The following is a 23,861-nucleotide window of genomic DNA, read 5'->3' on the forward strand; positions in this document are numbered from 1 at the left end:
GACCATGAAATAAATACAAATTCACAGACACTTCCTTGCAAGGTGCCCACATAATACTGAAGTCAAACTTGGACTTCAGTTTTAAAATAAATACAAATCAGATGGTGACCTTAATGAGAAGTATAAAGTGACAAAATGATACAATTGTGAAGGTAAATATTTTTTGACACAAAACAGAAGGGCTGCAAATCAACCTGAATATTGACTAATATATATGGTTAAAATCCCAATGCACAGAGCTCATAATTAGACAAATTGGTATGTGATAGTCCAGTCTCCAGAGACTTCCTAATATTAACTGCAGAAAATCAGTGGTCTTGTCCCCACCTTTATCTGGGAAAACATTTCTATATATAACTGATATCTTTTATTTGCATGTATTTTCAAAGATCTATTTACTATTCATTTCCATCTTATGATATATGCATGCATTATAAAAACCTACTTTCCTTTCTTTTTTAAATTTTTCTCTATTAAGAAATTTTCTGCTCACTCTACATACCACCCACAGATCCCAGCTACTCCCTCCTCCCACTTCCAGCCCTCCCTCTCAAGCCACCCCACATCCCCATATCCCCTAAATCAAGGTCTCCCAAGGGGAGTCAGCAGAATCTGGCACACTGAGCCTAGGTAGGTTCAAGCCCCTTCCCACTGCACCAAGGCTGCGCAAGGCGTCACACCACAGGTACCAGATTCCAAAAAGCCTGCTTATGTACCAGGGACAGATCCTGACCCCTCTGCCTAGGTGTCCCCCCAAACAGTTCAAGCCAAAAACTGTCTTCTGTATCCAGAGGGCCTAGTTTAGTCCCTTGGGGGCTCCACAATCAATAGTCTATAATTCATGGGCTTCCACTAGTGTGGCCGGTCATCTCTGCATGTCTTCCCATCATGATCTCGATGTCCCCGGCCTGCAGAATCCCTCCTCTCTCTCATCAATTGGATTCCCAGAGCTCAGCCTGGTGTCTGGCCGTGGATCTCTGCATCTGTCTCCATGAGTCACTGGACAAAGGCTCTATGATGACAGTTAGGGTATTCACTTGACCGGTCACCAGAGTAGACCAGTCCAGACACTCTCTGGACCACTGCCATAAGTCCAAGGTAGGGTCATCCTTGTGGATTCCTGAGAGACTCCCCAGCACCCTATTCCCATGATGTCCTCATCTATCATGGCATCTCCCTCCCTGCCCTCCCACTCTGTCCCTGTTCCAGCTCGACTCTCCCATTTCCTATTTCTCATCCCCCACTCCTTGCCCTCTGCCACCTCCCTCCCCACACTCCCAGTGCTTGTAGATCTCATCCACTTCTCCTTCACTGGGCCATCCACGTGTCCCTCTTAGGGTCTTTCCCTGTTAGCCAGCCTCTCTGGAGCTGTGGGTTGCAGTCTGGCCATCCCTTCCCTCACATCTAGTATCTACTTATGTGTGAGTACTTACTGTGTTTGTTCTTCTGAGTCTGGGTTACCTCACTCAGGATGACATTTTCTAGTTCTATCCATTTGCCTGCAAATTTCATGATATTGTTTTTTACTGCTGAGTAGTACTCCATTGTGTATATGTGCGACATTTTCCTTATCCATTCTTCAATAGAGGGGCATCCAGGTTGTTTCCAGGTTCTTGCTATTACAAATAATGCTGATATGAACATAGTTGAGTGTGTATAATCATAGTAAGATTGAGTATTCCAAAAAAAAATAAAAAAAATAAAAAAAAATAAAAAAGAAGATTGCTCATTCCTTGGGGATATGCCAAAGAGTGGTATAGCTGGGTCCTGAGGAAGACTTATTCTCAATTTTCTGAGAAACCGCCATACTGATTTCCAGAGTGGCTGTACAAATTTGCATTCCCACCAACAGTGGAGGAGTGTTCCCCTTGCTCCACATCCTCTGCAACATAGCCTGTCTTCAGTGTTTTTTATCTTAGCCATTCTGATAGGTGTAAGATAGAATCTCAGAGTTGTTTTGATTTGCATTTCCCTGATGACTAAGGATGTTGAGCAATTCCTTAAATGTCTTTCAGTCATTTGAGATTCTTCTGTTGAGAATTCTCTGTTAAGCTCTGTAGAGCATTTTTAAATTGGATTGTTCAGTATTTTGAGGTCTAGCTTTTTGAGTTCTTTATATATTTTGGATAACAGCCTTCTGTCAGATGTGGGGTTGGTGAAGATCTTTTCCCACTCTGTAGGCTGTCATTTTGTCTTATTTACTGTGTCCTTTGCTCTACAAAAGCTTCTCAGTTTCAGGAGGTGCCATTTATTAATTGTTGCTCTCAGTGTCTGTTCTACTGGTGTTATATTTAGCAAGTGGTCTCCTGTGCCAATGAGTTCAAGACTACTTTCTCCTTTCTCTTCTTTCAGGTTCAGTGTAACTGGATTTATGTTGAGGTCTTTGATCTACTTGGACTTGAGTTTTGTGCATGGCAACAGATATGGATCTATTTGCAATCTTCTGCATGTTGACATCTAGTTATGCCAGCACCATTTGTTAAAGATGCTTTCTTTTTTCCATGGTGCAGTTTTGGTTTCTTTGTTGAAAATCATATGTTCATAGATGTGTGGATTAATGTCAGGGTCTTCAAATCGATTCCATTGATCCACATGTCGGTTTTTATGCCAGTACCAAACTGTTTTTATTACTATAGTTATATAGTAGAGCTTAAGGTCAGGAATCATGATGCCTCCAGAGGTTGCTTTATTATACAGGATTCTTTTAGCTTTACTAGGTTTTTTTGTTTTTCTATACAAAGTTAAGTATTGTTCTTTCCAAGTCTGTGAAGAATTGTGTTGGGATTTTGATAGGGATTACATTGAATCTGTAGATTGCTTTTGGTAAGATTGCCATTTTTACTATGTTTTCTACCTATCCATGAGCATGGAAGATCTTTCCATTTTATGTTATCTTCTTTGATTTGTTTCTTCAGAGACTTAAAGTTTTTATCATACAGGCCTTTCACTTGCCTACTTAGAGTTACCCCAAGGTAGTTTATATTATTTGTGGCTATTATAAAGGGTGATGTTTCTCTGATTTCTTTCTCAGCCCATTTATCATTTGTATATAGGAGGGCTACTGATTTTTTTGAGTTAATCTTGTATCCTGCCACCTTACTGAAGGAGTTTATCAGCTGTATGAGTTCCTTGGTCAAATTTTTGGGGTCACTTATGTATACTATCATATCATTTGCAGATAGTGAAAGTTTGATTTCTTCCTTTCCAATTTGTATCCCGTTGATCTTTTTTATTGTCTTATTGCTCTAGCTAGAACTTCAAGTACTATGTTTAATTAAGTATGGGGAGAGTGGACAGCCTTGCCTTGTTCCTGATTTTAGTGGAATCACTTTGAGTTTCTCTCTATTTAATTTGATATTGGTTGTCAACTTGCTGTAAAATACATTTATTATGTTTAGGTATGCTCCTTGTATTCCTGATCTCTCTAGAACCTTTATCATGAAGGGGTGTTGGATTTTGTCAAAGGCTTTTTCAGCATCTAATGAGATGATCATGTGGTTTTTTTCTTTCAGTTTGTTTATATGGTGTATTACATTGACAAATTTTTGTATGTTAAACCATCCTTGCATCCCTGGGATGAAGCCTACTTGATCATGGTGGATAATTTTTTGATGTGTTCCTGGATTCAATTAGCCAGTAGTTTATTGAGTATTTTTGCACCAATGTTCATGAGGGAGATTGGTCTGTACTTCTCTTTCTTTGTTGCATCTTTGTGTGGTTTGGGTATCAAGGTAACTGTAGCCTCATAAAAGAATTTGGTAATGTTCCTTCTGTTTCTATGGTGTGGAACATTTTGAAGAGTATTGATATTAGCTTTTCTTTGAAAATCTGGTAGAATTCTGGGCTGAAACCATCTGGTCCTGGGCTGCTTTTGGTTGGGAGACTTTTAATGACTGATTCTATTTCCTTAGGGGTTATTGGTCTATTTAATAGTTTATCTGGTCTTGATTTAACTTTGGTATGTGGTATCTATCCAGTAAATCATCCATTTCTTTCAGATTTTCCAGTTTTGTGGAGTACAGGTTTTTGAAGTATAACCTGATGATTCTCTGGATTTTCTTGTCGTCTGTTGTTATGTCTCCCTTTTCATTTCTCTTTTTGTTAATTTGGATGCTCTCTCTCTGCTGATTGGTTAATTTGGATAAGGACTTGTCTATCTTGTTGATTTTCTCAATGAACCAACTCTCTGTTTAATTGATTCTTTGTATTGTTCTCTTTGTTTCTATTTTACTGATTTCAGCCCTCAATTTGACTATTTCCTGATGACTGTTTCTCCTGGGTGAGTTTGCTTCTTATTCTAGAGCTTTCAGTTGTGTTGTTAAGTCACTAGTGTGATATTTCTCCAACTTATTTATGTGGGCATTTAGTGCTATGAAATTTCCTCTTAGTACTGCTTTCATAGTGTCCTATAAGTTTGGTATGTTGTACATTCATTTTCATTAAATTCTAGGAAATCTTTAATTTCTTTCTTTATTTCTTCCTTGACCCATTGGTGATTCAATTGGGTATTATTCGGTTTCCACGAGATTTTAGGCTTTCTATAACTTTTTTCATTGTTGAAATCTAACTTTAAGCCATTGTTGTCTGATAAGATACAGGAGATAACCCTCCTTCTTTAAGCACAGTAAGTACAGACCTCCCTGAAAATAATTTCATTGGTAGTATTATGAAATTAACGCCATCCATAATAGTCACTAATTTATATTACAAACTGAAACATAATTATTGTAATTTTTATTTATTAATTTCCTAAACTAAAAGATGAGAAACAAAAGCATAAAACTGTTTAAGCAATTTGTGTATAAATGCTGGATTTACAAATATAAATGTTATGTTTTCTAAGAGTAATTACAATGTGTTATGGATGCTGAATAGACCATCCTTCAGAGAAGTTGCATCAAGTCTTATTCCTTAGACTGTAGATTGACAGGTTGAACATAATCATTAGCCCTGTGCACATGATAGAAGTAATTATGCTGTTTCAGAAATAATATGATAGAGTTGAACTCAGGTACATTCATAAAATCCTTGTCATTTCATTAAACCTTTCTTGTCAGTTGATTTTATTGTTTGTGCTACTATATCCTATTTGGAAAGTCTGTATCCTTATAAGTTGAAGTGTACTCTTTACGTTTCCTTCTAGTAGTTTAATGGTAATAGGTCTTAAGGAGGAAGTTCTTGACCCATTTGTAGTAGAATTGTGTACAGGAAGATAGATAAGGTCCAAGTTTTGTTGATCCCCCTATTGAAAACAAGGTTTATTGTACTGTATGTTTATGGTGTTGTCTTTTCTCCAACATATATTTTTGGTATCTTCATTAAAATTCAGGTTGTTGTAATTGCATGTACTTTATCTCATACTTCAATTCTATTTCATTTATTTGTGTCTTTTTTGTGAAAGTACTATGATGTATTTATTAATGTACTGTTGTATAATTTGAAATCAAGAATGCAGATATCACCAGCAGTATTCTTTTTGTACAGTATTGCTTTGACTGCTGTGCATCTGTTGTGATTCCATATAATATGTTAGACTTATTTTCTATGTCTGTAAAGAATGGACCACAGGCTTTTACATTTTCCAATTTTCAAATACAGGTTGTATGACCCATGATTTTCTGAATTTAGTTGGTATTACTTTAATAGTTCCTTTTTCATTTTAAAGTTTATTAATCTGAATTTTCTTTCTCTTATTTTGATTAACTTGCTTAAGGGTTTGCTGATACTGTTTATTTTCTCAAGGATCCAATAAATTATGAGTGGGGCCAAGAATAGAAGAAGGCTCTACTACAGGTTGAAGCTATTCTACAGGATATCTTGCCTCTTATGACCTATTATCTAGCACTCTGAAAGTATCAAGGTTCCACCTGGAGTATATGTATAATGTTTGGAGGCTTTGACAGATCCCCATGTGAGAATTATAGCAATGAGCCTTGGAATTTTGAATCAATTCATGGTCATACTCTTTAGACTAGTCTGCATTTGAGAAACATCTCTTTACCTGCTGTTAGGCCTTCATGGAAACTGAATTCACCAAAATAGGACACAAGTGATCTCTGCCGCCTCTCCAGATCTGAGTGTTATATGACCCTTGAAACTATGAAGTTAGATGTGCTATGCATAACAGCCTTTCATTACCAAATAGAAGTGATTGTGTGTGTGTGTGTGTGTGTGTGTGTGTGTGTGTGTGTGTGTTCCAGCCAAAAGATGTCTTAAAACCATGACCTAATAGCCCATCATTCTTACTTCTACTACAGTGCCTTGTGTCCCACATACTTACAAGAAAAATATTTGGGGAAATAGAACATGATACATCTCTTCAAATACACAAAGGACATAAAGAGTGTTGTGACCCATATACATAGTCATTAAGGATGACCTTAGTAAAGGATTTGAACAATCTAGTAAATCATATGATTAGCTATGTGAAAGGTAGACAACCTCATTCCCTAGCCATCTTTCACATTGCTGAATGAGCCACTGAACAAATGACCATGTTGGATGGAATATAGATAAGTTTTGTATTTTAAGAAAATGTATTTAGCTCACCAAGTCTGAACTGAATATTTCTTCTGCTGAGTTAAATATCTGTCAATAGCAGGGATCAATTCTGAGTATAGGACATAATTCACAGTATGAGCAATCAGTTATCTGGTGGCAAGTTGACCACAATGGTCTGTTTTTACCAAGAAAAGTGGAACATTTTGTTCTTTCCAGAATATATATTTATTCTGAACATGAATTTATCTTTTCTGAATGTAACATTTATGCCAAAACTACCACCTTTGTACTTACAGAACATCTTCTCCATGATAACAGAATTGCAACAGCATTAATTCTCAGCAAGGAATTCACTTTGCAGTCAAACAAGCATGGCAATGGCTCATGATCATGGAGTTTCTTGTTTTTCCAATGTTTTCTATCATACTAAAATATCTGGCTTTATTGTAATAGTATAATGAGCCTTTAATGGTACCATCTTGTCTTAGGGCTTCTGTTGCTGTGAAAAGATACTATGACCATGGCAACTCTTATAAAGGAAAACATTTAATTGGAGTGGCTTAAAGTTTCAGAGGTTTAGTCCACCATCATCATGGTGGGACACAACAGCAAGTAGCCAGACATGGTGCTGCAGGAGGAGCTGGGAGTTCTATATCTTGATCCACAGGCAACAGAAATGAACTGTGTCACTGGGTGTAACTTGAGTATTGGAGACTACAAAGCCCATTCCTACAATGATGCACTTCCTCCAACAAGGCTATATACCTACTCCAACAAAGCCACACCTCCTAATAGTGCCACTCCCTTTGGGGGCAAAACCACCACACCTATAGATTGTGGTTGCCTGGGGTGCTGGGTCAGGGTTCAACCAAATTCTATATTCTCTATACCATTGCTAAATAAATGTACTGTTTCTCTTTTAGGCATATGTAGAGAAATAAATGAGTGGAAATGGAAATCAGGCTACTTCTTTCCACCCCTTGTGACCCATTAACAAAAGTTTTGCTTCCTCTTTCCATGATCTCAGGATATACTAATGTTTAAGACTCTGTCACTTGCCGGGCGGTGGTGGCGCACGCCTTTAATCCCAGCACTCAGGAGGCAGAGCCAGGCAGATCTCTGTGAGTTCGAGGCCAGCCTGGGCTACCAAGTGAGTCCCAGGAAAGGCGCAAAGCTACACAGAGAAACCCTGTCTCAAAAAAAAAAAAGGACTCTGTCACTTGTGTGTGCATGGGTTGAATGCTTCTACCATGAGACAAAAACATTCCACCAAAGTATACACCATAATCTTCTGGACATGTTGATGCCCAGGGGTCAAAAAGATAAGTAAGATAAAAGTTACAGTCTTAACAGATTATAATGATTCTGATTATCAGAGTAAGTCAGGATGATACTCCAAAATAAAGTTTAGAATATGTACATCTGGAGTTCATGCACACAGTTCTTTTGGGTTAATTTTAGTATTACTATGTCCTATGATTAAGGTCAAGAGGAAACTACAACAATCTAATCCAGGCAAGATTATAAATTGACCCAGTGACTTCAGGAAATTGTTAAGTTCAAACACCTACTAAGGTAGTTGTGAAGTATGGATAGAATATAGAATGGATTGTAGAAGAAGACAATGGTTAAACAAACAAACAAATAAATAAAGACGAGTATAAGGAACAGTTAAGATATTATGAATGGCTACGGAAATAAAAATTTTTAATTTCCATTTCTCTCTCTCTCATTTTGTTAAAAATATATTTGTGCATATGCATTCATATATTGACAATGTACTTATATTTTTCTCAAATATTTAGTATAGTGTCAATGGAGTTAATATCAATAGTTAAGTGTGGATATATCTATGGTATATTAAAAGCCTAAGCATGCCTCAAAGGTCATTGCCATTTGTTATTGAGTGGTGATGGTGTAGTTTTAGTTGGAAACTAAGAAGAATAGATAGCTATCAGAGTCTTCTTTTATATCTTGAGGTCTTGAGAAGGAACATGTCAGGTGAGCACCTACTATTACAGCTACTGACAAGATTGTTGTCATGATTTATGTTTTATTGGAGATAAAAACATTGAGGAGCTTGTTTTCCAGTATCAAGGAACAGTCATCATGAGAGTGTCAGAAACCAGTTTTGGCTTCGGGGGGCCTTGCTTTAGCCATAAATACTCTAGAAATCTTGGCTTTGAAAGATCCTACTTTATTCACAACAACCTTCTGTGGATTCACTTTGCTAACCTCAGAGCTACTTTCAATCAGAAAAAGGGTAGTGGTAACTGCACAGGCCTTCATAAAAAACTTGTGATTTTTCAAAATGTAACACATAAGCTTTGGAAATTGGATGTAGTGCACATGCATGACTGTACTCTGTGAAACTGTTTATAGCATGTAGGAAAGATTTTTAATGTTCCTAATCTCCTGGATCAATTAATTTAGAAACTGACTCAAAAAAAGCAGACAGGCGGGGCGGTGGTGGTGCACGCCTTTAACCCCAGCACTCGGGAGGCAGAGCCAGGCTGATCTCTGTGAGTTTGAGGCCAGCCTGGGCTACCAAGTGAGTCCCTGGAAAGGTGCAAAGCTACACAGAGAAACTCTGTCTCGAAAACCCCCAAAAAAAAAACCAGACAGAAAAATTTGTTAAATTTTACCATACAAGTGAGATATAAATCACCACAGTTCCCAGAGGAAAACATAAAGAAAAAATTAATAATTTTAAATTAGGCATGAAATTTTAAATTAGACATATATACATATATGTTTATAGAGAGTTTAAATGTAGTCACCTTGTTATGTGGTGAAAATGCTGTTAGTAGATATCACAAGGTAATGAAAAGTCTGATGCAAATAATAAAATACCTCTTTTATTGTTACTGGCTAGTGAGATCTCCTAGACTATGAAACAATACAATGCATTGTATTTGTTCCTTACTATCTCAAGGACTTGATGGTAAGACACTATTGTTGAATATGCCACACATGTAAGTCACAGAATATAGAAAAATCAAGCTGGAAGTGACTTGGAAGTTTCACCCTTACTGACTAGCTTTCTTAGTCCTGGAATATACTATGTATGCCACTTCTGTGGAAAAGTAATAATCAGCCTTACTGACTATGAACCCTGTAGGCCTCAATGATTACTGGAGTGATGTGGTGATATTTTAATTGTGTTGAAATGTGATTGTATTTGTATGTTAATAAATAAGGTTTGCCTGGAGATCAGAGGTCATTAGTGAGCCAGGAATAGAAGTCAGATGGTGGTAGCCCACGCCCTTAATCTAATCACAAGGCAGGCCTCAGAGTCTCTGTGTGGTCAAGGACACAGCCAAGCATGGTGACCCTTGAGTCTTTAATTGCAGTACCAACCATAGAGACCAGGAGGTCTGTATAGACAGTCAGTGATGAGGAAGACATGTGGCTGGGCTTAGAGCCAATGAGAAGGCAGAACAGGAGAGCAATAAAACACAAGACAGACAGGAAGAAGGTCTATCTCTCAGGGGAAGGGACAGAAGCAAGTGAAAAGCTAAAGGTTGTCTTTGCTCTTTGCTAGTGCTCTGATCTCTTGGGCTTTTAACTCTGTGTCTGGCTCTGTGTTTCTTATTTAATAAGACCGTTTAGAATTTTGTCTACAAAGTCAAGTACACCTTCAGAGACACACCTGATTGGAGTGGCAAGAGAATGAAGAAAGTACAAAATGAAGATGGACACATGGATAGAAAGCTGTGTTCAAGTAATTTCAACTAACAGCTCGAGAAACTGCCGCCCCCATGAACCTCAATTTGTTTATTATATACAGTGCAACACAGTGGAAGTGTTATGGCATATAGCTGAACAAGGGGACAGGGTTACTATATACAGATAATCAAAGAGGCAGAGTTTATAGTGTACAGCTGGATCAAGTAGACCAATTTACATAAACTCAGTAGAAGCAGTCTCTGTAAAGAAGTAGACTGCATGCCATAAATACCCAGTGGGAATAAGCTATGTTAGACATTTTTTTTGCATATATTGGCAACACTCATTTTCAGCACCCTGAGCAAGTCTTAACCAACCCCCTGAGTCTGAAGTTATGAGGTATTCAGTATGACTGTGCCTATGTCAACTATACACATTCACTAAGGACTTGACTCACTCTGAGTTTTTTCCATTTTCTACAGAGTCACAATAGGGCAAATACAAATGCTTGAGTTGGGCTCTACTGTACTACTGTGGAACAATCCTTTTCTACACTATGACTATGTATTCCTCTCATTGGTTATCAAAAACCTGACAGACCGGTAGCTGGGCAGAAAGTTAGGCAGGAAAGCCAAAGTGAGAATGATGGGATAAAGGAGGGCAGAGTCAGGGGAGTCTAGAGAGATGCCAGCCATGTGCCAATCAAGCAGGGCATGTAAAAAAATGAGGTAACAAGCAATGAGTCATGAGGCAAAGCATAGATAGAAATATAGTTTAATTTAAGCATAAGATTTATACTTTGGAATAAAAAATTTAGCTAGTAAAAAGCCTGAGATATCATCTGAGTGTTTATTATGTATATTAAGCCTGTGAATTAGTCATTTGGGACTGGGTGGTAGGGACAGGAAATGTCCAATTGCACATTTAGGTTAGAGCTTCTTGTCCTATGGAGAAGCCAACGATAAAGAAGATACTAATAGGGCTTGAGCATCAGCTTCTTAGTTTGTTTTTTTTTTTTTAAATAGGGTCAGCATGTGCTTAGAAACCCAATATATTAGATGTGTTCCAATAAATAATGATATGGTTTTAGGTAACATCACTGATGTTAGATGCCTATGAAGAAGAGGTGTTTGTTACACTTAGACTTTCATTTTTGTTTTTTTTTTTAAATTCTTCTCTTGTATATTATATCATGACCATGTTTCTCCCCCCCTTCTCCTCCCAGTACCTCCATATCCCCTCTGCCCCAGAGCCATTCCTCCTCCCTTCCCTTCAAAAAAGGACAGTCCCTCAGGTATATTAACCAATCATGGTATGTCAAGTTATAATAAAACTAGGCACACCCCTAATACTCAGAGTGGATAAGGCAACCCAGTAGGAGAAAAATGGTCCCAAATTCAGGCAAAAAAAATCAAAGACAACCCTATTCCCACTGTTAAGAGTCCCACAAGACCAACATAACTATAGCACATATGCAGTTGACATAGGTCAGACCCATATAGGCACCCTGATTGTCAGTTGAGGCTCTGTGAGCCCCCAAGACCCCACTTTAGTTGATTCTGTGGGCAATTTTGTTGTGGTGTCTTGACTCCTCCTCCTACAACCTTTCTTTGATCTCTTCTTCAGGATTCTCAGGGATATGACTAATAATTGACTGTGGTGTGTCTATTTCTGTTCTTATCAGTTACTGGATGAAGCTTCTCTGCTAACAACTATGCTAGGCTCTCATCTATGCATATAATAGAGTATCATTAGGAATCATTTTATTGACTTTTCCCAACAGTGTTTAGTTCTATCCTTGGTCTTTGGTCTACTCAGACTTTGGTTCCTGCACTCCTGGCAGTGTCTGACATGATCTCCCTCTCTTGGCTTGGGTCTCAACTCAGACTAGTCATTGTTTACCTGCTCCCACAAATTCTGTACCACCTTAATCTCAGTACATATTGCAGGTAGAACTAATGATAGATCAAAGGATTTGTAGCTGTGTTGACATCCCAATACTACCACTAGAATCCATGCCCCTTTACAGAAGTTGGCCAGTTCAGGTTCCATATACCCATTACTCAGAGTCTTTGCTAGGGTCATCCTCATGCATTCCTAGGGGTTTCCTTTGATCTAGGTTTCTATCTCACCTCTGAAATGTCTCCCAATTTCAGTCACATCTCCCAGTCAAATCTCTTTATCTAGTCAATCCTGTTCCCATCCCCATATGATCCCAGTCTAACCATGGATTCTATTTGATATCACCTACACAGGGTGATTCATGCATCTCCCCTTGTTACTCTGGGTCTGTTCATTGTCTCATGATTGTAGCTAGAGTTTTCCTTCCTGGTCCACGGTCAGGGCAAATCTCTCTCACCCGCCAGTCCCACAGCCACTCAGACCCAACTAAGTAAACACAGGCTTATATTGCTTACAAACTGTATGGCCATGGCAGGCTTCTTGCTAACTGTTCTTACAGCTTAAATTAACCCATTTTCATTCATCTATACCTTGCCACATGGCTCGTGGCTTACCGGCATCTTCTTATGCTGTTTGTCATCATGGCGGCTGGCAGTGTCTCTCTCTCAGCCTTCCACTTCCCAGAATTCTTCTCTTTGTCCCGCCTATACTTTCTGCCTAGCCAATGGCCAATCAGTGATTTATTTACTGACCAATCAGCAACACACTTGACATACAGACCATCCCACAGCACTTCCCCTTTTCTTTTCTTAAAAAGGAAGGTTTTAACCTTTACACATCTCCAAAGTCAGCTTGGTATATTTGGGAATTTGGGCGTAGCTTCTCTTACTATTTCCTGCTGGAGGGGGGTGCTGTATCTTATGGGGACACAAAGAATATTTTAGGATTATGGAATAGTCCATGAAGGTGTATCGTCTGAGCCAGTTGCCTTGAAACGGTTCTGGATATTGGATCATCTGGGCCATGGTGTCATCAGAGACCTTTCAGGTGGTCTTGGCTGGTCAAACCTGATGTATCTTAATCTGGAACAAATCCATAGCCTCTGGATTTCTGTGGAAACAAAAGCAGAGCCTCCTTTCCAAAGCAACATATTCTTACATCCAAATTTTGAAGTCAAAGTACCTTTAAAATATACGTTTTGGCATAACTCAACAGCTTTTGTAATCAAATGTTTTTCTTCAGTTACAAATATCAAAGAGAACATAATCCAGATTCTCTGTGTGGTAGCCATCTTTACATGGCTTATTTTTTTATATTAGCTTGAGCCTATTGCTTTAAACTGCAGCCTTCTAAGCCTGAAACAGCGCTGGCGCTGTGGCTGCTGGCTCCGCCCACTTCAGCTTCCCAACATGGCGGCAGTACGTTTTCTGCCAGCTCTGGGAGCCATCAACTCTCAGAAATAGTGGGTCTATGCTTCTATCAAAGCAACGTGTAGCCCAGAAACCTCTTTTTTTGTTTTGTTTTGTTTTGTTTTGTACTAGCAAAGGCTAAATCCACCACACAGCTTAATGTGCCACTTGCAGAGGCCTCATTCCCGCCATACTGCAGGTCAAGCATGCACGCTAGGAACCTGCCATAGTAGCTCAAACACGCAGGCTGCCGCTAGCTTAAAAGAGACAACTAGGAGCTGTTTTTAGCTCCGTTTTAGAATCTTTTTTTTTTTTCAGTTTTTAGGTGGAAACTCTTGCCCCACGTTGGGCGCCATTTGTAGCTAGAGTTTTGAAAAGGGGAAGTGCTGTGGGATGGTCTGTATGTCAAATGTGTTGCTGATTGGTCAGTAAATAAATCACTGATTAGCCATTGGCTAGGCAGGAAGTATAGGCGGGACAAGGAGAAGAATTCTGGGAAGTGGAAGGCGGAGAGGGAGACACTGCCAGCTGCCACCATGACAAGCCGCATGTGAAGATCCCCATAAGCCACGAGCCATGTGGCAAGGTATAGATTTATGGAAATGGATTAATTTAAGATATAAGAATAGTTAGCAAGAAGCCTGCCACGGCCATACAGTTTGTAAGCAATATAAGTCTCTGTGTTTACTTGGTCGGGTCTGAGTGGCTGTGGGACTGGCGGGTGAGAGAGATTTGCCCTGACCGTGGGCCAGGCAGGAAAACTCTAGCTACACATGATTACCTTTATTTTATAGTTAAAAGTCATTTAAAGGTGAGTATATAGCATTTTTGTCTTTTTGTGTCTTGATTACCTCACTCAGGGTGATTTTTTTTTTCTGGTTTATCCATTAGCATGTAAATTTCATGACTCTGAGATTCCATGTTACATCTGTCAAAATGGCTAAGCTTAAAAGCAAAAGTGAAAAAAAAAGCTCATGCTGCTGGTGATGATGTGGAGCAAGGGGAACACTCCTCTGTTATTTTTGGGAGTGCAAACCTGTATAGCCACTATGGAGATCAGTATGGAGACACCTCAGAAAACTGGGAATCAATATATCTCAAGAACCAGTTAAATAACTCTTGCAAATGTACCCCAAAACACTTCATCTTCCCACAAAGACACTTGTTCTACTATGTTAATAGCAGCTTTATTGGAAATAACCAGAAACTGAGAACAACCTAGATGTGTCTCAATTGAGAATTGATAAATAAAATGTGGTGCACTTACACAAAGGAGTATTACTCAGCTGTTAAAAATATAGTATCATGAAATTTTCTAGCAAATTAGTGTTTCATTCCTATACAGCAAGAAGAAATGACCATTCTTTGAGAGGGACACCTGGCAGTATTAGCCCATGGTGATATTACAGAGGGTTTTCTAGAACAAAAAAAAACCCAAGAATGTACATATATGACAATAAATTGACTGATTAGGTTTGCTAATCAAAGAAATGTGGCTGTGTAGTCTTTGGCAATGGTCATGGTCAAGAGTCTGAGGGCTTACATCCAATTAGAACACAAAACTAGTGGTGTGAGAAATCTTTATCTGGGGCTGGAGAGATGGCTCAGCTGTTAGAGGCTAGGCTCACAACCAAAAATATAAGAGAAATCTTTATCTGGCACTAAACCTGGAGAGTCCTCGAAGTTCATGATATTCAGTCTTAGAGAGTGACTAAAGAACTTAAAATTCTTATGCCAGTTAATGATTGAACGAGCAACAGCAATAGGTATTGAGACACATACTAACCAAAAATCAAGTGCAGAAATGTTGGAAGCTAGCATTGACTTTTTCCTCAAACATCTTCATATTTGCTTCACCTGTAGGAACATACTACAAACTCAGAGGAGTCATTTCTGGAAACACCCTCAAGACACATTCAGATTTTTTCCTACTAGATTCTAGATCCTATCAACTTAACAGTGTAGATTAACTACCACAATAAATATCATATGATTAATGATTGAAGGATATTGATCAGGATGAGTGAAGATGGGGTGGTTTAAGTAGGTGTAGGTCCTCAGACTCTTGACCATGAATATTGACAAAGACTACACAGCCACTTTTGCCTAGACAAACATAATCAGTCAATATTTTTTGAAATATACAAATATTCTCTGTTTTCTGTTGTTTCAGAAAACCCTGCCTAATATCACCATGGGCTAAAGCAGTCAGGTTTTCCTTCTCAGAGAAAAGACATTTCTTCTTGCTGTATAAGAATAAAATACTACTTTACCTGCAAATTTTATCATGATATCTTCCCAACCAGCTTAATGCCCATTGTCTACATGTTTGAATAGCTCAATCTTCTAGAAATTTATTACCTCAATTTGCAAAAACTACCTTCTAGAGAAAGGAACTGAAATACAACTACGTAACTGCAGCATGCATTTTTTCTCAAGCATTCTGCTACTATGAAATGATTCTCAAAGACATTCTCCTATATTACTGTGTAGTGAAAGTGTGAGGGACAGCCAAGTTGTGTTGACACATTTTAAACAAAGAATAAAGTATAGTATGTTTATTGACAAATTTTAACAATTATGTAGGCATTATTTTTAAAAGTGAAAATGCAAAGGTATAGGTAGGATCATGGGGGAAAGATGCCTATTATAAAGATTTAGAAAGAGGTGAATCACTGAAAGTAAAGTCCAACTTCTTATTCTAAGAAGGTGATTAATTTTGAAGACCATTTCTACCAAAACAAAGAGTGATCTTTTGCCGGGGGGAGAGGAGGTAAGCACACAGGAAATCTGAGTATAGAAAATACTTAAGCTGCAGATATGGGTAGCTCGATAAAAGCTGTACATTTTTTTCATTTGGACACACTGTTTATACAATTTTCTTTGGATTGGCTGAGGGTTTGCTGCTATGATTGGCTGAGTTTGATGTTTTTTCAAACAGCAAATGGTGGAAGATAAAATAGACACAAAAGAATAATCTCTAAAAAATCAATATAGCAAATTAAGTCAGTGATTAACAGGTGAAGGCTCAGAAAGAGTTAGAGTTTGAAACGGTTGAAAAATTTGAAGATGATCCAATAACTGCTGTTAAATCATAGGGTTATAGTTAGTATATGAAAGGAGTACATGTGTACATTTAATGAAAATTAGAAAGCACGCAAATACATGCAAAATTTAATACACTAGTGTATACAAAATACAATGTAACAATAGTTATTTTCCAAAACACAATATGAGATAATGGATTGCAGATATTCAAAGTTTGGTCTGGATAAAATAATATCAGGAAACTAAATATCTAGACTGGATAAACAAAATGCCTGTTGTACATTCCATTCCAAGGTGACAAGAAGAAGGTTCATATTTAAAGGAAGAATCATATATTTCTAAAAATAAAGTGGGGGGTGTAGTAAGAGGTAAAGGGCTGATGGCTATGGTTTGTAGCGCTTCAAATGTTATAATAATCCCAGAGCCATATGTCCATAATAGCAAAACCAAGAGTACAGTGTGATGATTGAAGTGTATTGTAACTGTCCCAAGATCCTCAATTTAGGAAACAAACAAGTTTAATTTTCAGAAGACATTTTAGTTTCAAAATGTTTCTTATTCCTGCAATGATAACTATAACTTCTTTCTGGCCTTAACAAAATACTATAGCACTTTGGGAGAAAAATGCATCCTAGTAGCCCAGCACTAGAAGCCAAGATAGAAAATACCTCTGTGGCCACCACAGCCTTGCCCTTGGTGCTTTGGTAGACAGGAAGGAAGGTGACCCAGACACTACAAAAAATCAGCATGCTAAAGGTCAGGAACTTGGCTTCATTAAAAGTATCAGGCAGGTTTCTCACCAGAAAAGCCAGGGTGAAGCTCCCCACTGCCAGGCAGCCCAGGTATCCAAGGACACAGTAAAAGGCAGTGACTGAGCCCTTGTTGCACGCAATGATGATGTGATCATATTCTGAGTGTGTATCTATGTCAACAAAAGGAGGTGATGTCCCCAGCCATATGCCAAGGGGAATAAGTTGGATCAGAGTGCAGAAGGGAACTATGAAGTTAGGTACTCTTGATATCAACAACCATCTCATCCTTCTTCCTGGAGAAGTAATGCTGAATGCCAGAACCACAGTAACAGTTTTGGCTAAGACAGTGGAAAGAGCCACAGTGAACACAGCTGCAAATACTGTCGGCTGTAGAATGCAAGTGGCTGTGTTGGGATGACCAATGAATAGCAAAGAAGAGAGAAAACAGAAGGTGAGGGAGATGAGCAGAATATAGCTAAGTGTTCTATTATTAGCTTTGACAATTGGAGTGGTTCTGTGTTTTACAAAGATCCCAAGAATGGAAACTGTCAGTCCAGAGAAGAACAAGGATAAGGAGGTTAAAATTATCCCCAAAGCATCTTCATAGGATAGGAAGGTCACACCTTTTTGAATGCAGTGAATTCTCTGCATATTGGCATATTGATTATCTCCACACCTCAAACACTGCTCCATGTCTGTTGTGAAATAAAAAGTTTTGAGGGAAATTTATTAATAAGAGACTAGAAAATGGAGAGATTCCACATTTAGTCATCTCTTGTCACCAAATGAAACCTTCAGTGTTAACTCCATCAAACAATATAGGCACCTAGGCTATTTTTTCCTCTCCAAAAACTAAGAGGAAGGTCCTCTTACTGAAAATGATGCCTAGATAATACATTAAACACAGAGAAAATGACAAGTTTCCTAATTAGAACCTCCAGCCCTAATGACTAATGTTGATGGTACTGATGATAACTCTGAAATCTACCAAAAGAAAATGGTGAACACTATCTTAGCTATAATCCCAGTACCAAACATAGAGGTCTTGAGGTCTGTACAGACAGACAAAAAGTGACAGACCTGTGTAGGAAGAGGAAGTGATGTAGCTGGAATAAGAGAGCCAATGAGAGAACAGAACAGAAAAGGCATATAAATGTGAATATACAGAAAGAAGCTCTCCTTGGAAGCTGCAGAGTTGGTGAGGTGAGGTTAGCTTGTGGTTCTTCCTATACCTCTGATCTTTCTGTCAGCTTTAACTAAAATTTCTGGCTCTGTGTTTTTTATTTATTAAGACCATTTAGAAATTCGACTACAAGTGGCAGCCAATGAACTTGGCAAGAATTCATTAAAAAAATACTTATGGGCTTACAGGGCCCCTGGCTCAGGCCTGGTTGCAAAGGTCAGGCCAGAGCACACGGCTAGAGTCTCTTTGGCTTTCTTTCTCCTGGTGGGTGGTGGGGTCTCTCTCTCTCTGGATTCCCATCTTGGACTGCCACCACACTAGGTAGCTGCTTTGAAAATCTCTTGGACTTCTACTGTTCTATGCAATTGACAGAATTGGTAAGTCAATTAAGATATCTTAAAGAGTGAAATTAGTTAAAAAAAATTTTTCCCCACATTAAAAAATGGAAAACATCTTTACTATGGAAGGAATTTTGTTTTTGTTTGATAACACATAAGGTAGTCTGAAAATGGAACAATTAAATAAGAGGATAATTAATATTGATGAGACGCAGGTAATAACAATTATGAATATTATTTGCTTGATTATTTTCATTTTAGCATTAAAAAGGTTGGTCAATTTAAGTAACAAGATAAAAGCTTTAGAAAAACCTGTTAAAATGAATCATAGAGAAATTCAGACCCAGACAGGAGAATTTAAAGGTGAACCTAACTCAGTGTTGACTTTAGAAAAACTTATTAAAATGAATTATAGAAAAATTCAGACCCAGACAGAAGAATTTAAAGGTGAAATTATTTCAGGATTGAATTATACAGTTACAGAGAGACAGCCTGTTTTCAAACAAACAAAATTAATCTATCTGGTAACCTTACAGGAAATACCTGCTCAAGGGCATGTACAAGCTAATTGAATTCCAGTGGAAATGTTAGTTTTAAGGAGATTTAAACAAGCTATAGTATCACATGGCATTCATTCATTTGTAAAGCAGGTGTTAAACTTGTGTAGAATTATCCGTCATGACTGGAAAGAATTAATTACAGCTGTCCTAGAGGCTGGAACACAATTTCAATGGAGAACTTGGTTTAAAGAGGAAGCTAAAACAATAGAACAACAACATAGGACTAGAGGTGTGGATATTTCCAAGGATCAGCTTCTTGGAGAAGGCAATTACCCTGATATACAAAGACAATATTTATAAATTTATGCCACATGGCAGCCATGAATGCATGGGACAGAATTGAGGAGGCAGGGAAGAAAATTGAATCATTTACAAAAGTTATACAAGGCCCAAAAGAATCCTTCACGGATTTCTTACAAATGCTGTCTTCAGCAGTAAATAGAATGACAAGAGATTCAGAAGCTAGTCAGATAATAATTGAATCTTTGGCTTTTGAGAATGCAAATTCAGCATGCGAAACAATAACCAGGCTTTAAAATGCAAGATCAATTCCCTTGGAGGATCCAATCAGAGATACAATTAATATTGAGTCTCATGACCACGATGATATGTGGATAGGAGATGTGATATGAAAAACTTTGAGAAAAAATAATAATGTCAAATGTTTCAGTTGCATTAACCAAGGTCATAAGAAAAGGGAGTATAAACAGAGCTTTCCTAGAAACAATGTTTATTGAAAGAACAGTGCCAACAGAATGCCTCTCCCTTCTGGATCATACAGAATATGTGGTAAGGGAAAACATTGGACCAATGAATGTAGATCAACAAGGGACAGACAAGGTAATCCTTTGCCTTTGCCATCATGCAATTCTCAGAGGAACCTCATGCAGGACCCCATTGAAAAATCAGCTCAGACTTTTCCTGCCATAGAAGAAGAAACCCCTTCTCAGAGCAAGTAAATAACTAAACACATATTGGAATAAACCAGGCTGTTCATGATGATATAACAGCTGTAGCAGAGAGAACAGGAAATTCAGGAGAAACCATAAAGCGAATTTGGCAAACTCCTATAAGTGAACAAAGAACAAAATTAAAAATAAAAATAAATGATGTTCTTTTGGAAGGTTTGGTAGATATAGGTGCAGATTTTACAATAATTGCACCAGAATTTTGGCTTCCAAATTGGCCTCTTCAGGAGGTAAATGTTCAGCTGTTAGGGATTAGAACATTACCTCAGTGAAACAGAGTGCAAGATGGCTTGAATGTATAGGTCCAGAAGGACAGAGAGGAAAATTAAAGCCATGCATGGCAAACATAGCTATGGACTTAAGGGATCGTGATATATTACAACAATGCAATACCAAGATTAACAATCCTCCAACCTCAGAAACAAACCATAAACTAACATATGTTTCTGAGAGAAATATTAGGAGGTATTGATATTAAGAGAAGTCACTGACCATTCAGATTGTAGAAGAACAGGGCACAATAACTGCTGATCTTTCAAAGACACCAACAACTCAACTTTTAAAATGGTTTACAGATAAGCCTGTATAGGTTCAGCAATACCCTTAACAACAGAGAAACTGCAGGCCTTGGAAGAGCTGGTATATGGGCAGTTAAATGCTCAGCTGATTGAAGAACCAGCCAGCCCTTGCAATTGTCCTGTTTTTGTTATTAAAAGAAATCTGGTAAATGAAGAATGGTAACAGACCTAACAGCAATTAACAAAGTAATTCAGCCAATGAGCTCTCTACAATCTGGAATTTCTTTGCCTACTCTGTTACCTAAAGGATGGCCTCTTATAGTTATCAATTTAAAAGACTGTTTCTTTTCAATACCCTTACAAAAAAAGACAGAGAAAGATTTGCCTTCATAGTGCCTACTTATAATGATTCTCAGCCAGTCAAGAGATATCAATGGAGGGTTCTCCCACAGGCAATGTTGAATAGCACAACCCTGTGCCAATATTTTGTAAAACAGCCATTGGAAAAATATGTAAATAATTTCCTAAATCTATAATTTATCATTACATGGATGATATTTTACTAGCTGATTCAAATGCAGATATTTTAATAAGAATATTTGAAGAAGTAAAGAAAATTTTGACTTGTTGGAGATTACAAATTTCTCCTGAAAAGATACAAACAGGAGATTCTATTAATATGTGGGATACAAAACAGGTCCACAAAAATTAAACTCAAAAATGTGCAAATTAGGAGAGATCAATTACAGATTTTAATGACTTTCAAAGATTATTTGGAGACATTTCCCATGTATGAACTGTTGTTGGGGTAAAAAAGGATGAACTGAGTAATTTGTTTAAAACCTTAGGAGGTGACAAGGACTTAAATAGTCCAAGAGAATTATCAGCTGAAGCTGAGAGAGTTGACCTTGGTGGAAAAGAAAGTACAGGAAGGACACGTGGATTGTATGGATCCAAAGGTTGACTGAATTTTGGTTATTTTACCCTCTAAGCATTCTCCTACAGGAATTTTAATGCAGATGAAAAACATTATATTTTAATGGATATTTCTATGATATAAACAGAGTAAAAAATTACAAACTTATGTGGAAAAGATATCTGATTTGATTTTAAAAGGAAAATTGAGCTTCGTCAATTCAGCAGGAATAGACCCAGCAGAAATTGTAGTACCTTTAAATAAGGATGACATAAACAAATTATGGGCAGAAAGTGAACTTTGGCAAAGATCTTGCAGTAATTTTTTGGGAGAGATATCCCAAAAGTGATAGAGTTCAACTTATAAAGAGAGCTGAGTGGATTCTGCCTCAAATTGCTTGGGAAACACCCATATCTGGAGCTCATACATTTTATATAGATGTGAACAAACAAGGAAAGGCATGTTACAAGTCAGAAAATTTAAGTAAAGTGGTTCAAAGTCCTTATAATTTGGTTAAAAAATTGGAAGTGTATGTTATTCTGTTTGTATTAATGGATTTTTCTGAACCTGTCAACATACTTACTGACTCAGTATTCTGAAAAGGTGGTCTTACATATTGAGACTGAAGAATTTATCCCTGATGAATCACAATTAACTTTGTTTTTTATTCAGTTACAAGACATAATCAGGAATAGGAATCAGCCCTTATATATAAGTCACATTTGATCCCATATAGGTCTATCAGGCCCTCTAGCAAAAGGTAATGATGAGACTGATAAGCTGTTGATAGGAAATGTGCTGGTGGCCTCAGAATTTCATAAAAATCATCATGTCAATAGTAAAGGTTTAACAATGGATTTTTCCATAACCTGGCAACAAGCCAAGGAAATTGTAAGGAAATGTCCTACTTGTTCTTTTTTACAATCAGACTCCACTACCAGCAGGATGTGACACAAAGGGTACTTAGAGGAATGAAATCTGGCAGATGGATGTGTTTCACTTTGCAAAATTTGTAAAATGCAGAAAGGTGTATACCACACCATAGATACTTATTCAGGATTTCAATGAGCAACTGCTCTAAGTTCTGAAAAAGGTGATTCAGTAATCACACATTTTCTAGAAGTTATGGCCATCATGGTTATACCTGCACAAATAAAAACTGACAATGCTTCAGCATATGTCTTGTAAAATGAAGCAGTTTTTTGCTTATTACAGTATAAAGCATATTACACGTATACCACATAATCCTATAGGCCAAGCAGTCATAGAAGGATCAAAGTGAACTCTAAAGGATATGCTAAGTAAACAGAAAAGGGTAACAAAGACCCCCCCACCGAAATAGATTACATAAGGCTCTATTAACTTTGAATTTTCTCAATGCTAATGAGAAAGGAAAAACAGCTGTGGAAAGACAAGGCATAATAGAAACAACTACACAATTAAATCAGCCTAGATACTTTAAAGATGTGCTAACCTCAGAATGGAAACCAGGATATGTACAATACTGGGGATGAGGTTTTGCTTTTGTTTCTATAGGAGAAGAAAAGCTATGAACACCATCAAAATTGATTTGAACTACAGAGACCTCTTAATTGGAAGAGGTGATAGTTCATTGCCCAGCATGACCATCCAATTTAAACCAAATTATACCACTAACAAATGCTTTTCATTTAATCAGATATAACTTGCCAAAAGGAAACCTTCTCAAAGTTAGGCTAGGGGAAGGGTTTTTGTTTTCTTTTCCTTTCAGGAGAATGAAGGGTAAATAATCGAAGAATACAGGTCAAATGAGACATTTGAAGAAAAAGGACAAATCATCTAGAAAAAATGTCCCAAGAAAAAGGATAAATTGGCCTATTGGTATATCACATGTAGAATTTCATAATTCTGCCTAAATGTTTGTTTCTGTTCTTCTCTACAGAGACAACACGGTTCAATGAAAAACTAAAGCTGGCTTTGAAGTTGGAAAATGGCTCTCTCCTTCTCTACACCCAAGCATGTTTGTTAAAAGGAAAATGCAAAAATCTCTGTATCATGTCAGAAGAAAGAGCCATCTGATATGGGACAGAAGAAAACCAAAATTAAGGAACCATTCTA

At 37.6% G+C, this 23,861-nt stretch overlaps 1 protein-coding gene across 1 annotated transcript in view; it reads right to left on the reverse strand.

Annotated features, from left to right (window-relative positions):
* Window positions 1–17,047: 17,047 nt before the first annotated feature.
* Window positions 17,048–23,861, reverse strand: part of LOC131894249 (vomeronasal type-2 receptor 116-like) — a 41,497-nt gene continuing 34,683 nt past the window's right edge. Inside the window, exon 6 of the mRNA XM_059244475.1 lies at window positions 17,048–17,976. Coding sequence (XP_059100458.1) covers window positions 17,048–17,976 — 929 coding nt within the window. The remainder of the gene's footprint in view (window positions 17,977–23,861) is intronic.

The sequence above is a fragment of the Peromyscus eremicus genome, chromosome 17 (assembly GCF_949786415.1).
Source record: "Peromyscus eremicus chromosome 17, PerEre_H2_v1, whole genome shotgun sequence".
Classification (NCBI taxonomy): domain Eukaryota; kingdom Metazoa; phylum Chordata; class Mammalia; order Rodentia; family Cricetidae; genus Peromyscus; species Peromyscus eremicus.